General features: G+C 35.1%; 1 protein-coding gene across 1 annotated transcript; it reads right to left on the minus strand.

The window, feature by feature from the left end:
- Window positions 1-9,126: 9,126 nt before the first annotated feature.
- LOC106107643 (cardioactive peptide) lies at window positions 9,127-10,965 on the minus strand. Its single transcript, XM_013288588.1, has 4 exons — window positions 10,860-10,965; window positions 10,514-10,595; window positions 10,042-10,106; window positions 9,127-9,380 (listed from the first exon to the last, which is right to left on the minus strand). Exons 1-4 carry the CDS (start codon window positions 10,941-10,943, stop codon window positions 9,225-9,227), a joined length of 387 nt encoding a protein of 128 aa, XP_013144042.1. The 5' UTR covers window positions 10,944-10,965; the 3' UTR covers window positions 9,127-9,224.
- Between the last annotated feature and the right edge of the window lie 7,715 nt (window positions 10,966-18,680).

Here is an 18,680-nt window from a genome sequence, read left to right on the forward strand (position 1 = left end):
AATTACATGCCGATTGAAACACGTTTTTCTAAAAGTTATGCAAAAAATTACAGAATGGATGGAACTCATAATTATATTTTATTTAATTTTTTTTTTATAACATAAGGTGGCAAACGAGCAAGCGGCCACCTGAAACCGCCAAAATGGCGAAGCGACCGCTGCCCATAGACATCCGCAATTGCAGATGCGTTGCCTACCCTTATACGACGGAGGAGGAGACGCACATAAAGAGTATATTTCCCCTTCCTGTGCATCTCCTCCACTGTCAAATCCACTTCCTCTTCCCAAACTCTCCTTATAAGAAAAGGGTGGTAAAGAGAAAGGGACTTGAATTAGGCCTCCGGCACCACACTCATCAGACGAAACACGGAATTGCTTCCATTTCACGCCTATCTTCTGTGTGGTCGTGGTATTACTGGGGGCGTGCTGGCCCTGCAGTGCTAAGAGGTTAAAGCGGGCACTACCACTGTCAAATTACTACAGTATTACGTGAAAAATACATTACTGTTTATGTTAAGGGAAAAATTATACGTGAAAGTAACACGATAGTTACCCTACATTTTAAATAATTATCTTATTTTCTTTATATAAGATTAGTTAATAATGTACAAACCGATAATCATTAAAAACAGAACAATAAATAATTTAAACATATTTCTATGTTAAACTTTGGCGGTTGATTTGACAGCTCGCACAAGATGGCGGATCGAGGCTTGAATGTGGAATGAAAAATATCTGAAACGAAGGGCTTTTTATATGGAAACAATAGTTTACTTTGCATATGGATGGACAAACATACTTTAGTTGTGATGTCATTGTATACTCGTAGTTTTGTAAATGCAAAAGAAATGTTTACGTATGCTCTTTGGTTATATTTTTAGCACTAGAAATGTAGACAGAAGCCAACAATCTTCTGTGTTTTAAATAATCAAATTAACCGACTACCCAAAAGTAGGTACTAAACTCGTCTCTATGTTATTTTTATTTTATTACGGCATAACTTAGCCCCTGAGTGTCGGTGGCTCAGTGGTTTGACTTGACTTGTAATCTACAGGTCTTGGGTTCGAATCCCGCCATGTACCAATGTGATTTTCGATTTTTCGAATTTTCATATGTGCGTAATTTACCCGACGTTCTTACGTTGAAGGAAAACATCGTGATGCAACCTGCACATATCGGCGAAGAAATTCGAAGATATGTGTGAAGTCAACCAACCCGCAGTGCAGCGTGGTTTTCTATGGCCTAGTCACCCCATATTAGGGTAGGCTCCGAGCCCCTCGGTGGGGACGTAAAGTGAGCTGGTGATGAACTTAGCCCCTAGTAGACCAATTTTGAAAATTTTGTTATCCGAAAGTTAGTGGTTGAAGGTGGATCCTATTTTTGTAGTCAAAGACTACGACGTAGTTAAATAGTTTAGCTCAAAATCGCGTGAAAATTGGGATCTTTTTTGCTTCTTTGCTCACGTAGCTTAAAGTCTAAGATTTACATAAAAATGATGTATGGAAGAATTGTAGCCCTTTAATTTTTATAATACAAAATGTACGCCTAATTAAGCGCCATCTATTGATCCCTATTGACTAATAATAATTTTGTTAAGAATTGTCTCGTAATAAAATATAACCTATGTTACTCACAGATAAATTACCTTTCTAACGATTAAGGAATTATTAAAATCGGCCCAGTAGTTTTTGAGTTATTTTAACTTTATAATATCAGTATAACTAGATACAGATTTTTATATGCGACCCGCATATTCCCCTTAAAATAAAGGGGAAAATTTACAAAACCGTCGTAAGACCTGTCATGATGTATCTGAATGTTGGGCAGTAAAAGGGACGGATGAAAGGAATACATGTGACAGAAATACGAATGTTAAGATGGATGTAACTTGAATGGTTAAGATACGAAATGAGTATATTAAAGGAAGTTTGAGAGTAGCCCCAGTGGTTGAGAAAATAAGGAGTAAAAGGTTAGAGTGGTATGGGCATGTTATGAGAAGGGATGAATCGCATGTAACAAGAAGGACGTTAGTTATGAATGTGGAGGGATACACCGGTAGAGGTAGACACAAAAAAAAAGAGATGGATTGCGTGAAGGTGACATGATCAAGAAGGGAGTGATGACTGAGATGACGGATGATAGAGTGCTTTGGAGGACGAAAACCCGCTGCGCCGACCCTACGGGAGTACGATAAGGCAGGGGAGATGATGAAGATGATATAACTAGATACAGATTTCTGTGCTTCATTCGCATTATATAAAAAATAAGTTAGAGTTTGTAGCCTAAACTGCTGAACGGATCTCGATTTAAAGATGTAGATAGTATGGAGGAACACACTAGGAACGCGCTTGCTTTTGTTTTTTTGACATAGATACGTATGTTAAGATGGATGTGTGGTGTGACAAGATTGGATAAAGTTAAGAATGTGTACATTAGAGGAAGTTTGAAAGTAGCGCCAGTGGTGGAGAAATTGAGAAGCAAAAGTTTAGCGTGGTATGGACATGTTATGCGACGAAACGATGGGGACATAAACCAGAAAGTGTTGAGATTGAATGTGGATGGCTACAAAGGAAGAGGAAGACCGAAGAAAGTATGGATGGATTGTGTGAAAGAAGATATGCTTAAGAAAGGAGTGGATTCAGATATGACGGCTGATAGAGATGTATGGAAGAGCAGCACATACTGTGCCGACCCTCCATAAGGGATAAGGGCAAGTGGATGATGATGAGTTTACAATTCACTTGAGATATTTCTGAAACCGCACGCATTGTGAGGAGGGTCCTGTCTCTGCCCTGACCACTGGTTGCTTGAGTCATCGGATTCCGCAGCCGGTAGTGCTCTATTTTTTCACATATATGGTTTTTTAGACAAATCGTGTAAAACATATTAACTATGTATTAAATCTTTACTATCTATACTTATATAATAAAGCGTAAACACACACTTCTTTGTTGCCTAAGATGTCAGCAATTACAGCATATTTTTGTATAATTCTTTTTGTAATAAAAAGCCCTACACTTACGTCTCGCTTTAGGCTATATATTTCACGACATTAAACTTAGGGGGTAAATTTTTTGGATAAAAACTCTAATGTGGGTAAGAGACCATAAGTTGCTGCCAACATCAATAAAGCAAGGTTGTCATCATGTCATTATGATATTTGTAATTGATAATTTGACAAATGTAAACAATAAAATAAAATTTTCATAATTTCATGCGGATGAAGTCGCACGGGAACAGCTAGTTTAACATAAAAAGTATTGTTTACTACCTCCCTTATTATCGCCTGAATGGATGGATTGTGTGAAAGAGAGCTTCAGAAGGGAGTGGATTCAGATATGACAGATAGAGATGTATGGAGGATATACTGTGCCGACCCTCCGTAAAGGACAAGGGCAAGTTGACGTAGCCATCCAAAATATCTTCTATATCTATGCCAGTAGTAAAACATCTTCTTAAATCTTTATTTATGTTATTAATTCTACGTGAGCGAAGTCGAACGCAACAGCTGTACTAAGATTATAAAGCGGAATGATTTGTATTTTTACATGTATTGAAATGTATCAAAAACTATTTGGTCGATTTCAAAAATTTTCACCTTAAAAAATCTTCTTTATCAGTGTGTAACAAATACTATGTTTTTTATTATTATTTTAATTTCATGCGGGCGAAGATGCGAGCAACAGCTAGTTAGTAATAAAATAGCGGCTTTGTTACAAAATTTTCACTTTAGTATACATTTTCTACCGTTTACATTTAACTATATTTGTCTGTTTTAAACTCGAATGCATTTTTTAGAAGTAAAATTAGCATGGGGGCATGTTATAAGGTAGACTCGCATGTTCCAAGGAGAACGTTAGTTATGAGTGTGGACACCGATAGTAGACATAGAAAGAGATGTATTGTGTGAAAGGTGACATCAAGAAGGAAGTGACTGAGATTTTTTTTATAACATAAGGTGGCAAACGAGCAAGCGGCCACCTGAAATCGCCAAAATGGCGAAGCGACCGCTGCCCATAGAGATCCGCAATTGCAGATGCGTTGCCTATCCTTCAGTGGAGACGCACATAAAGAGGATATTTCCCCATCCTATGCATCTCCTCCACTGTCAAATCCACTTCCTCTTCCCAACCTCTCCTTATAAGAAAAGGGCGGTAAAGAGATAGGGACTTAAATTAGGCCTCCGGCATCACTCATCAGACGAAACACGGAATTGCTTCCATTTCACACCTGTCTTGTGTGGTCGTGGTATTACTGGGGGCGTGCCGGCCTCGCAGTGCTAACATGTTAAAGCGGGCACTACCACTGTTAAAGAGATGACGTATGATAGAGTTATTTGGAGGGCAAAAACCTGTTGCTCTACGGGGTTAGGATAAGGCAGGGGAGATGATGATACATTTTTTTGTATAACGAAAATTTTAATCGTTAAAGGTTCAAGAGAATTTAGTTATTTATTCCTAAAGTAATTATATAAGATGAGCAGCGGTATCTTGAGCCTTGAGCCGAAACAGCCAAAGTAAACAACCAATGTGGCAAAAACAGTCGTTTATTGGTGGGTCACAGAACAGCAAGCGGTTACCTGCTAAATTACGCCGTCACCACCGCAAGCAACCTAATTCAGCTACGCTACTATGCAATTCTGAGTAAAATTAGTCACAAGACAGCAAGCTAATATACTCAGAATCGCGTCGTAGGAACTAACTTGAGAAGACAGTAATTTTAACAATATTTGTTATTTTCTAATCTTCTGAATTGCATATGTACATGAAACGACTTAACCTAAGGCGCATATGATACAACATCGTGTTTTAGCATACAGGTGGCGCCATCTAGTTTTGTACGTAAAAACTACTGGTCTCTAGTGAATATTTGTTACAATTATATAATTATGTTTTGTAATGTCTCATTTTTTTAGGTTATTAGAATTTTGAAAAAACAAATTAAGATTCAAATATTAATCAGTTTATTTGCGTTACAATAATGTACAATTTAAATCATCAATAAATATTTATTTACACATTTCTGTATAACAATTATTACAGTCCATAAAACAATTTATTTCACAACAAATCAGATATAGTTTTCGACCGAAAGTCGAAATCATTTAATATCTTCTCGAGGATTTCCAAAACGATGACCTTACGAATTAGTTCAGGATAATCTGAAATCTCCATCTGGAATAAAAAATAGAAACAGTGAGATCCTTACCTTACTCCTTACCACAATATCGCACAACCGTTTAGTCTCGCGATCCTATTACAGTTTGTCTAAATAAGATACATTAGTTTGACAATTCATGTCAATTCATGTAACAATTTAGTAGGGAAGGGTTGTGTAAAACCTTGAATCTTTTCGATTTTCGATTTTTATTCTTATAGAAGTTGGAATCGATAGATTCATAGTTATAACTCATGAATTAAAAAAAAAACACTGTTTAGTCAAATTAATAATGACCTGCAGAACCATTACAAATTATGAGAGTAAATAAATGTTTATTACTACTGCAGCCGTACGTAATCGAATTGGATTTCGCTATTATTTCTGTCATCGCTAAATTCTCTACACTATAATCAATACTAGAATTGTCTTCTAAATTATTTAATAAGAAAATAATAATTTTAGTTAAGTTCGATAATTATTTAAACCGAATATCGATAGTTCATAATTGTTCGCTGCGTGTTTTACCACGATACCTGTCTATTAAGTACGGCATTTGCCTTCATACATTGAATTCGATACTTCATATGGGTCATTTATCAAACTAATCTATCTTATTTAGACAAACTATATCTTGTGAATACTCGATTTTAATTGTGCAATTAAACAATTGAATTGCGAAACAATCGACAACAGATGTGCGATACTTTCAAATGTCTCCCGCTGATGTCAAAGGGTCTAACTATAAAAACTTGGGTAATATCTAGAAGTTAGTGTAAAAGATATTCTTAGTATGAGACTTTGCAATTAAGTTACGATTGACAATAAGACCTCTAAATTCAATTTAGCAAGGTATACTTAGTACCTCGTATAAATTAGAACGCTTTCTCTTCAAATGGTTGAAGCAGCAAATCCTGAATCTCCTTGTGCCGCAGGCAGGAACACATTCGATCCCACAGGACTCGCATGACAAGCTAGCTGCACTAATGTTGCCTAAAATAAAACAAAAAAAGCTTTAATGTTTAGTAAAATTTGTGTTCTTCTTTTATAAAGTATTTGTAAAGGTAATTTAAAAATTAAGTATTATGGTAACACGCTCACTGCGTAACAGGTCGATATCGGCCTGACGTGGTATAAAAGCTGGTGCAGACGAAGAAAACTATATCCCTCCCGCTATTGCGAAATTATTTAAGGTGTATACATTACATAAAATGTATAAATGTTTCCACATAGCTTAATCTATGGTAGAGCTGGTGGGTCTAAAAAGACCTGCCATGTTGGCGGAAACATAATTGAGGGCGTATTTAGGCCAGCCGCGTTACTAGATGAATAATTATTAATTTAACAGTGGTAGAGCCCGCTTTAACATCTTCGCACTGTAGGGCTCGCCCGGTGCAATACCACGACCACACAGAAAACAGGCGTGAAGTGGAAGCAATTCCGCGTTTCGTCTGATCAGTGTGGTGCCGGAGGCCTAATTTTAGTCCCTTTTCCTTTCCACCCTTTTCTTAAGAGGAAAGGATGGGAGGGAAAAGTGGATTTGACGGTGGAGGAGACGCATAGGAAGGAGAAATGTCCTCTTTATGCGCGTCTCCTCCGTTAATGAAGGGTAGGCAACGCATCTAGAATTGTGGATGTTTATGGGCAGCGGTCGCTTTCCATTTCGGTGGATTCAGGTGGCCGCTTGCTCGTTTGCCACCTCGTATTATAAAAAAAAAACTTGGCGCAGTAAATGTGTTAAAATCATTTAAGAATCTAACTATAGCAACACTTTTTTAAATCTTATCTTACTGCTTTTTAAATAAATGACTGTCTAAAAATTGAATTAAAATTACTCGTCTATTATAATCTAAAATCTAAATTCATTTTAACAAGATTATTTCACCATTTTGCTATTTTTGTATGTATTGAAATAACTCAAAAACTACTAGGCCGATTTTAAAAACTCTTTCACCATTGGAAAGGTAATTTATCCGTGAATAACATAGGTTATATTTTTTCAATTTCACGCGGGCGAAGTCGCGAGCAACAGCTAGTATTTAATAATTAATAAAAAATATTGCAACTAACCGAACGCAATTAAATATAATACCGTTAATACTTTCAACATGATTACTAGCAAACAAATTGGCGCCGAAATTGTTGACATGTAAGATGGCGGCGGAATGGAGCACGCAACGCGCCATCTTGCTTTTTATAGAAGGAATACGTTTTCTTTTATTGTTTATTATCCATTAGCAAACAAGATTGAAGTGCCACATTTGTTGACATTCTTAAGTGTAGTTTCGGATATAATATCAGGATATTCCAGTAGCTGGCTTACTTGTGCAGTCGCGGAAATCACGATGTTTAGGAAACATCTTGTTCCTAACTAGATACACTCCGATTTACATATAGCTAATTAGATAACAGTGAGCAAACGAAGGAATATAGTAAAAGACTACATTTATATTACACGAGCTGTTGCCCGCGACTTCGTCCGCGTGGTATTAGAAAACATACGAACTATATAAATTACAAAAAGCTACGTATCCCTCGGGACATTTCTCTGGGATGAAGCTTATCTCATGTGTACTCCAGACTTTGTTTTATATCTGTGACAAATTTCAATAAGACATATTAAACCGTTGGAGAATGATCGAGTGAACATTAAAAAACTAAATTATTGAATCCCACGGGAACCGTAACTATTCCCGGGATAAAAAGTAGCCTATGTGTTCTTCCAGACTATGCTCTAAACCTGTGCCAAATTTCATGGAGATCCGTTCAGCCGTTTAGGCTACAAACGCTAACAAACATCCATCCATCTAAACTTTCGCATTTATAATATTAGTAAGATTACTATACACATACCTATGTATTTTTTTACAAATTTACTGAAATAACTAATCGAGGTTAACAGTAGTTTAATGTCGCTTTGATAAAATATGTGAACATTTAGTCATGTTATTTGTCCTTAGAGGTTTGAAATCATGTAACATATGTCTTTACTAATATTATAAAGAGGAAAGATTTGTATTTTTGTATGTATTGAAATAACTCAAAAACTACTGGGATAATTTCAAAAATTCTTTCACCATTAAAAAGCTATGTTACCTGAAGAACTTAGGCTATATGTTTACAATTTTTTCATTCATAAAGACAAGCTTAATGTAATTTTTTTTATATAACTACAATAAGTTGTCAAACAGCCACCTATATTCGCCAAAATGGCGAAGCGACCGCTGCCTTTAGACATCTGCTATTGCAGATGCGTTGCCTACCCTTCATTGACAGAGGAGACGCACATAAAGAGGATATTTCCCCTTCCTTTGAGTCTCCTCCACCGTCAAATCCACTTTCCATTCCAATCCTCTCTTGATAAGGGGTGGACCGAGAAAGGGATTAAAATTGGGCATCCATCATCACACTGATCAGACTGTACGCGGAAGCATCCATTTGACGCCTGTCTTCTGTGTGGTCGTGGTATTACTGGGGGCGAGCCCTGCAGTGCTAAGATGTTAAAGCGGGCACTACCACTGTTCAAGTATTTAGTTATGTTAATAAATAATAAATAAATAGAAATAAAACATTGCTTATTTCGATAAAAGATTTTATTAACTTCAAGTCTGAATATACACGCCTTTAACGCACAAATATAGCTCTGTTAAAAATATAAACAATTGCTACAGATTGTGTAAAGTATTGTAATTATTAAAATGTATTACGAATTAAATTATAACCTAAAAAGTACATCACAAACTGCTTCGTTTAAAAACATTAAATAAAAAACAAATATAATAAGTCACCTTCTAGAATTAAATTATTAACTATAGTCTATATCTCTTAATTTGAATTTATTTTTTAATTTCGACAGATTAAAAATATAAATACATTTTTTAAATCATCCATATTTATTGCACAGATTAAAAAAGATTAAATTTTAATCGTTTAATATGAAATATATTATTAAATTCAGAAACGCTACCGGTTCACATTTATAAATCTATTTAATATAATTTTTATTTCAATAATTCATAACCTCAAAATCCTATCCAAAGTGACATTCGATCATAATTCCCGGGCATTTATTGGTTGTATTCTTTCTGTTTTCTGCGTAATACTTCAGCGCTCGCTTCTTGGATTGCTTCCCAAAGTTTAGCTTCAGAAAGGATTTGACGGGATAGTTCTTCGACTGCATTTTCCGATTCAACAAACGATCCTAGAGTTTCATCATCTACGAACTGGAATACAATCACACTTGTTAGATATTTCGACAAAAATGTCAGCAATATAGCAGCATATTTTTGAGTAATTCTTTTTTAATAAAAATCCCTACACTGACGTCATTCTTTAGGCGATACATTTTACGAAAATGTTCTTTTAAAAAAAGATAAATAACATAGATTAATAAATAAAGAATATATCAAAATAGTTAAAAAGCTAAGTTACTAATATTGTAAATGCGAAAGTTTTGATAGATGGATGTTTGTTAGAGTTTGTGGCCTAAACTGCTGAACAGATTTCGATGAAATTTGGCATAGATGTAGAGGATAGTCTGGAAGAACACATAGGCTATTTGCATTTGTTTTTTTAAGTACCGCGCGGACCGGGTCGCGGGCGAAAGTTTTTAATAAAAAAATAGAAAACCCTATTTTATTGACCACTGACCACTGTAAAAGGATAGGCTATAAACTATGTTTTTTATCTATTTGATTTTTAATAATAGTAATCACTGAATAATTTTCGAAATAATAATAACTTAACTGACATAAAAATTAAAAGGCGTTAAGTAAGAATGCAGATCAAACAATCGCCTATCCATCAATACAGATCAGTGGTCAGTAGTCAGTCGGGTATAAAAAATGTTTAACATAAGAAAGAATACTCTTTTGCTGTATTTACCTGTCTCTGACGCACGATGTCCTGTGGCATACCGGGAGCGTATTGAGAACGCTTACGGCCACATCCTAAAATGAAATAACAAATCAGTATATCAATTTATTTAAATGTAAACTTTGAATAACCTATCGAACTACGGTTGTGCGATTTTTTTTATATAATATAAGGTGGTAAACTCGCAAGCTTCCGGAATCCACCGAAATGGAAAGCGACCGCTGCACAAACATCCGCAATTGCAGCGTTGCCTACCCTTCATTGACGGAGACGCACATAAAAAGGGCATTTCCCCTTCATATGCGTTTCCACCGTCAAATCCACTTTTCCTTTCCATCATTTCCCCTTAAGATAAGAATGGAAAGAGAAACGGACTAAAAATTCAACCTCCATATAATATATTAGGAATCAAAGCGAACTAAACAATTGTGCGATAGTTTAGTCAAAGGTGTGGACGCTCTAAAAGATTTAGTAACGTTACCAGTAAACGCATTGCAGAATGGTCTCTTCTTCGGCGCCATAATGACGTCATCAGTTATTCTCGTGTCAAAGTTTCGCGGTATCTGTAAAAAAAACATTCTTAATTTGCTGAACATTGCTCTCTTTTTCATTCTCTTGTAGATGATTGAGACAAAAATAGTATACGCTTAAAATAAGGCAATGGAATCTAATTCAGCCAAACAAATAATTGAATTTTTAAAACATAGAATAATTATAATCTTTCTTTACATGTTTTACCACAAAATTGATTTATACATATTTTAGTTAAGACACAGTCAGAACTTCTTAAATTAATATTAACAATTAAATTTTTATTCAATACTTACGGTGGCAGAATGACAGGATTCCATGTACAAAGTTGCAATGGCGACGAGCAAAAATACGCGCGAAAACGACATGGCGGATGACATTTCTTTTTTAATTTTGACAATAAAAATCTGCGAACAAATGAATAATTACAATTTAAAATGTATTTCTTTATGTATGAACACTCAATCAATTACAACTAATGCTTAAAAATAATGAAAACGATTCTCAAAATGTTTAATTTAATAAAACTTTATGTTTTTATAACAGTGACATCTAGCGGCACGTTGAATAAAACTATAAAAAATCAAAACGAATAATTACTTAATTAAAGAAAAATATTTACTACAATATTGAAATAATAGATATTAATAATTTAAAGATTTTTTTAATGTATTTGCTTTTTAAATCCTTCGCTGTTAAAAGTTGTCCCTGTTCAAAGGTTGACAACCCCGACGCGCACAGCGGGGTCTGTACCCCGCGGAGAGGGTTGCAAAACCCTTCGCTTAATATTTTAGTAATGCATTTAAAAATTTAATGCGAAAAACGTATAGTATATACTTATTTAGTAAACTTATATTTAACTATTAAAAAAAAAACATTACGGCTATTTTTTATAGGACATGAAAGCATAAATCTGTAAATTTAAAAAGGTATAAAGTACATATTCTTAATTATTAACAAAAAATTTAAATTAGTAAATTTCTATATTTTTGTAAATAGCGCCATCTAGTATTATTTTATAGCACTTGATGAAGAGTTCTTCTAAGAAGAATAATTCTACTAGATGGCGCTGTTTTATATTTAACTTTAGATTTACCATTTTCGAAAACTTCGTGACTAACATTTTGGATTAAATCGTAATTGATTACGCAACCCTCTTTAAGTAATTAACTATTTTAGAAAGAAAAAGTATAAATATATACGTAAAATGTTTGCCATCTTAACACAATAAATGTCCAAGTTAACTTACGACGTAGAATTCGACAATACGTGTACCGACAACTTAAATTCAACTTTACAACTTGATAGTTGAATTAAGTTAACTGTTACCTGATCTAATTTTGTCAACTTTTGTAGAAACGTAGCTACTGTCTTTTATTTTTCTTACTAAACAACTTGTATTTCAAAGTAATTATTTAATTAACTAATACGAGACTTCGTCCGAATGCAATTAAAAGAAATAACATCGAAAAAGTCTCCTAGAATACTTAGTTCCTTTTGATATCTATACTAGTATTACAAAGAGGAAACATTTGTATGTATTGAAGTAACTCAAAAATTACTTAACCGATTTCAATAATTTTTTTACCAAAAAGCTACGTTATCAGTGAGTGATATAGGTTAATTTAACGTGGACAAAATCGCGGGAAACAGATAGTTTTTCATACGAAAGAAATACCACTGTAATACCAAAGGAATTTGCATTGCCTTTGATGTTTTTTATAATATAAGGTGGCAAACGAGCACGCGGCTACCTGAATCCACCGAAATGGAAAGCGACCGCTTCCCATAAACATCCGTAATTACAGATGCGTTGCCTACCTTTAATTGACGGAGGAGGAGACGCATATAAAGAGGACTTTTCCCCTTCTTATGCGTCTCCTCCACCGTCAAATCCACTTTTCCTTCCCAACCTTCCTTCTCAAGAAAAGGGCGGAAACAAAGGGACTATAATTAGGCCTCACACTCATCAGACGAAACGCGGAATTGCTTCCACTTCACGCCTGTTTTCTGTGTGGTCGTAGTATTATACCGGGCGAGCCCTGCAGTGCGTAGATGTTAAAGCGGACTCTACCACTGTTAAATGTTGATATAATACTTTCGCTTTTTAAAGGACCCTAAGTCATGTTAGTTTGGAAATATCGCCGAGAAAATACTAGAAAGTTCGGTCAAAACTGTAAGGTTCTGGAATGTACCATCTAAATGTCTACCAAGTCGTTACAACTGCGCGATTGTCGATTGTTTCGCAATTCAATTGTTTAGTTGCACAACTAACGAGTAGTGTACCTCCATATCAGCTAAAGGAATCAAAGCGAGACTAAACAAGGAGATAGTTCAGTCAAAGGTGTAGACGCTCTGTTATTACAGATTAAGTCATCATCTTTCTTCTTATCCTCCTTCCGTAGCGAAAGAGGTTTTTGTCCTCCACATAACTCTATCATACGTCATCTCAGTCATCACTCCCTTTTTGATCATGTCACCTTTCACGCAATCAAACAGTGGTAGTGCCCGCTTTACATTATAGCATGAATGGGCCGGCACGCCCGGTGTAATACCACGACCACACAGAAGACAGGCGTGAAATGGAAGCAATTCCGTGTTTCGTCTGATGAGTGTGGTGCCGGAGGCCTAATTTTAGTCCCTTTCTCTTTACCACCCCTTTACTATAAGAAGACGATAGGAAGAGGAAGTGGATTTGACAGTGGAGGAGATGCATAGGAATGGAAAATATCCCCTTTATGTGCGTCTTCTCCGCCGTCGGATAAGGGTAGACAACGCATCTGCTATTGCGGATGTCTATGGGCAGCGGTTGCTTCGCCATTTTGGCGGATTCAGGTGGCCGATTGCTCGTTTGCCATTCGTTATGTTATAAAAAAAAATCCATTTATCCAGATATATTTGCGGATTTAACTGGTCACAAACATACATCCAAACTTTCATATCTATACTTAGTATAATAAAGCGTAATACACACTTCTTTGTTGCCTAAGATGTCAGCAATTACAGCATATTTTTTAATATATTTTTTTAATAAAAATCCCTACACTTACGTCACGCTTTATATATTTTCACGCCATTAAACTTAGGGGTAAATATTTTGGGTAAAAACCCTAATGTGGGAAAGAGACCATAAGTTGCTGCCAACATCAAGGAAGCAAGATTGTCAAGGTTTGTCATGTCATGTCATTTTGACATTTGCTGTTGATTGACAAATGTAAACAATAAAAAATATATAATTTCATGCGGATGAAGCCGCACGGGAACAGCTAGTTATTAAGGCGCGGTTATGGCAAATTGCGCATCTTTGGAAGCTTATAACAGGATTTCTACAATGATTTGATTGGTGATATTTTAGTATGAATAACTTCAGTCCTTTAACTAGAGACTCGTGGAACTCGTAAGGATACTGTTAATTAAGGATACTGTTAGTTTATTGTAGTACAATTACGGTATCTACCAAAATTGACCGCACCCAAATTGACATCGTTTATTGTTATAACACAATTTCTGTTATAAAAACAATCTTGTTATCAATTTCCATTTCAAATTACATTCCTACGTCTACATAATAGTCATAAAAACGTTATAATAGTTCTATATACCTTCATTTCATCTCAAAATTCTCACAAAATAATAAATAGTGGATCGTAATGGCCGCCATGTATGGAATATGTCGCCTCTGTTTATTTAATTTAAACGTTAAATTGAAAGAAAACACAATCTTATATTAACTGTGTATTATTCTTTAATTAAATGTATATTACAATTTGCAATATCTCCATACTAATATTATAAATTCGAAGGTTTGGATGGATGTTTGTTAGAGTTTGTAGACTAAACGGCTGAACGGATTTCGATGAAATTTGGCACAAATGTAGAGGATAATCTGGAAGAACACATAGGCTACTTAATTTTTTTAATTTCACGTAGACGGAGTCACGGGCGAAAACTTATGTGTTCTTCCAGACTATCTTCTACAGCTATGCGAAATTTCATTAAGATCCGTTCAGCTGTTTAGGCTACAAACTCTAACAAACATCCATACATACGGATTTTCGCATTTATATTAGTAAGATGAGAAAGTTTAGATGTATCTATGTATTGTTAATACGTATCTACAGGATGTTCCAACAATTTCTGACATTTGTATGCAGAATATAATTTGAAACAATACTCGTATATTGGCTACTTTTAAGTTGTTTTAATTCCGTGCCAAGAAGTCGTGGGCATCTAATTTTAAATTAGTCTTTTATTAAAAAGTTAATAAAAACAAAAAGATAAATTATTAAAGATTATTCGGGCAAATATTGTATCAATCTATACTATTATAATAAAGCGTAAACAGACACTTCTTTGTTGCCTAAGATGTCAGCAATTACAGCATATTTTTGAATAATTCTCTTTTTAATAAAAAGCCCTAAACATACAACACGCTTTAGGCTATATATTTTCACGTCATTAAACGAGGGGGTAAATATTTTGCATAAAAACCCTAATGTAGGAAAGAGACCATAAGTTGCTGCCAACATCAAGAAAGAAAGATTGCTTATTTGTCATATCATGTCATTTTGACATTTGCAATTGATAATTTGACACAAGTAAAGAATAAAATAATTTTTTCATAATTTTATGCGGATGAAGCCGCACGGGAACAGCTAGTTAAATGTATAAAGGATCAGACGTTAAATTTTATATGAGTCTTAACTGACAAGTCGAAGTGCTCAGTAAAATATCTACGTGTTAACAAAACTTTAAGCAACGCATAGATTTAACACGTTTACTGCGGCAAGTAAAAACATAATTCTTAATCTTGTGCGGCGGCGGGCCTAAATGGACCCCCCAATGTTATTTCCGCCAGTCTGGCAGGTCTTTTTAGACCCACCACCTACTAGATTAAATTGCTAAAACCTTGTGGAAATATAATGTATACATTTTATGTAATGTATACAGTTGAGAGAGAGCGGCAGGCCGATATCGGCCTGTTACGCAATAAGCGCGTTAACTGAGAAATTTGACTCTTCAGTTAAAACTGTCAGAACTTAACAACGTTTTAAATGATAAATTAAATTAAATTTTGACATCTGTCAGATTATAAAACCGCACCCCTTTTTAAAAAATCACGAACTAATAAACAAGAAAAAATATAAGTTACTATATGTCATAAAGATATTTTAAGTAAACAAGGTGACCTAAATCATAGGCAGTCGAAACTTAAAGGCACACATTGGACTCAACCATCGCACAACTGTTTAGTCCCGCTTTGATTCCTTACTTCTCGATTTTTAGTTGTGCAACTAAACAGTTGATTGACAATCGAGAAAAGTTGTACGATAGTTTAGTCTATTCTATATGACCTAGCTCTGGTAAGTACTTACCTCGTGTCCAAGCGACGGTTGAATGCAATCCAGAACGAACCCCTCAGTATTTATATACTGATCTCGAAGTAAGGGCGGTTTAGGAACAGCGGCTGTATCGAGTCGTTATTATGTGTAAATACATTTTTATTTGTAAAAATGTATTTTATTTTTGTTATTGGTAAGTATGGTTTCTAAAATTATTCATTTATTAATATGTTTTAATTGAATTTTGAATTTATACTTTATGAAATACGAGACTTTTTCCGTGTGGAAATTAAAAAAAAATTAGCCTAAGTTACTCACTAATAAGACAGCTATTTAATGGTGAAATATTTTTTTAAATTTTCCCAGTAGCTTGTGAGTTACCTCAATACATACAATAAACCAAACTCTCCTCTTGATAATAGAAACAAAAATAGTTATAACGTTTGAAATTAAATAAACAAATGCATAACGAAATTATCAAAAAAGGTTTTTATAAATCAAATATACATTTTTTTCAACTCTTAGAATATTTCACGTTAATATTTAAATAAATAACACAATAATAAAACACATTAATAGTATCTTTTACGTAATATTTTTTATATTTAAATTCGACTCCACACTTCTCCTGTTCAATTAGACATCCCGCTGTTTTTTTCATAGCTTTCGCCAAAACGTACGAAAATATAAACGTTAAATGTAACAACATACTTAATTAAATGCATGGAATATGATACAATTCCATACAAATAACAATTGTATGGATATCTATGTCTATACTATTATAATAAAGCGTAAACACACACTTCTTTGTTGCCGAAGATGTCAGCAATTACACCATATATTTGAATAATTTCTATTTTAATAAAAAGCCCTACACTTACGTCACGCTTTAGGCTATATATTTTATGCTATTAGACTTAGGAAGTAAATATTTTGAATAAAAACCCTAATGTGGGTAGGGACCATAAGTTGCTGCCAACATCAAGGAAGCAAGATTGTCAAGGTTTGTCATGTCATGTCATTTTGACATTTGCTATTGATAATTTCACAAATGTAAACAATAAAATAACATTTTCATAATTTCATGCGGATAAAGCCGCATGGGAACAGCTAGTGTATCATATACAAAACTTAACGCCTGTCCCACTACTGGCTGATAGCGATAGCTTAAAAATAACGTCACCGTCATAAGGGAACAAAATCCGACACCTCCATTACATTTTACATGTTGGATTGTTAGACTTTATAATTCGGTGGGACAGGCTCTTAGTAAGTAGTCTATGAGTTCCAGATTACATGTATGCCAATCGAGATCCGTTCAACAGTTTAGGTTAACTTTTTTTTTATAACAAAAGGTGGCGACGAGCAAGCGGCCACCTGAATCCGCCAAAATGGCGAAGCGACTGCCCATAGCCATCCGCAATTGCAAATGCGTTGCCTACCCTTATCCAACAGAGGAAGAACTCTAACAGACCTCTAAACTTTTGCATTTATTATTAATAAGTTACGAAATGACACTGCAGTAAATATCTACATTTGGACTTTTTTTTCAACTAAATCTTTGACTAAACTGTCGCACAACTGTCCAGCCTCGCTTTGATTCCTATGAGCTTGTATGGAGGTACACTACTCGTTAGTTGTGCAACTAAACAGTTGAGCTGCGAAATAATCGACAATCACAGTTGTGCGATAGTTTAGTCCAAAGTGTTTTTTTTATAACATAAGGTGGCAAACGAGCAAGCGGCCATCTGAATCCAAATGGAAAGTGACCGCTGCCCATAAACATCCGCAATTGCAGCGTTGCCTACCCTTCATTGACGGAGGAGACGCACATAAAGAGGACATTTCACCTTCCTATGCGTCTCCTTCACCGTCAAATCCACTTTTCCTTACCATCCTTTCCTCTTAAGAAAATAACTAAAATAATCATACTAATCATATTTCATACTAATATTATAAATGTGAAAGTTTGGATGGATGGATGTTTGTTAGAGTTTGTAGTCTAAACGGCTAAAAGGATTTGGATGAAATTTGGCATAGATGTAGAGGATAGTCTGGAAGAACACATAGGCTACTTTCTTTTGTTTTTATTAATACAACGCGGACGGGGTCGCGGGCGAAAGCTAGGACAAGATAAGTCACATTAATTGCTCTTCTAAAATCTTCGTTAGTTACTTGGTACGATCCCCTCTATGTAGAATGTAACTCTACGAGTATTGAATGTCTATAAATAACAGTGTCTATGAATAACAAGCCCGCTTTACATGTTAGCACTGCTGGGCCGCCACGCTCCCAGTAATACCACGACCACACAAGACAGGCGTGAAATGGAAGCAATTCCGTGTTTCGTCTGATGAGTGTGGTGCCGGAGGCCTAATTTAAGTCCCTTTCTTTTAGCCACCCTTATTTTAAATGAGAGGATGGCAACGAGAAGTGGATTTGACGGTGGAGGAGATGCATAGGAAAGGAATGTCCTCTTTATGTGCGTCTCCTCCGCTGTCGTATAAGGGTAGACAACGCATCTGCAATTGCGGATGTCTATGGGCAGCGGTCGCTTCGCCATTTTGGTGGTTTCAGGCCGCTTGCTCGTTTGCCACCTTATGTTATAAAAAAAAACATACAGACGAATTGAGTACCTCCTTCTTTTGGGAAGTCGGTCAAAAAAAATGAATTTTGTAGACGAGAGAAAATTAGATTTTCTTATTTTAATTGTACATGTAAGAAACGTCAGATGTACAAGTTATATTAACATTTGCAAGAATATCGTAAGAA

This window comes from Papilio polytes, unplaced genomic scaffold, assembly GCF_000836215.1.
Source record: "Papilio polytes unplaced genomic scaffold, Ppol_1.0 DF821956.1, whole genome shotgun sequence".
Lineage (NCBI taxonomy): Eukaryota > Metazoa > Arthropoda > Insecta > Lepidoptera > Papilionidae > Papilio > Papilio polytes.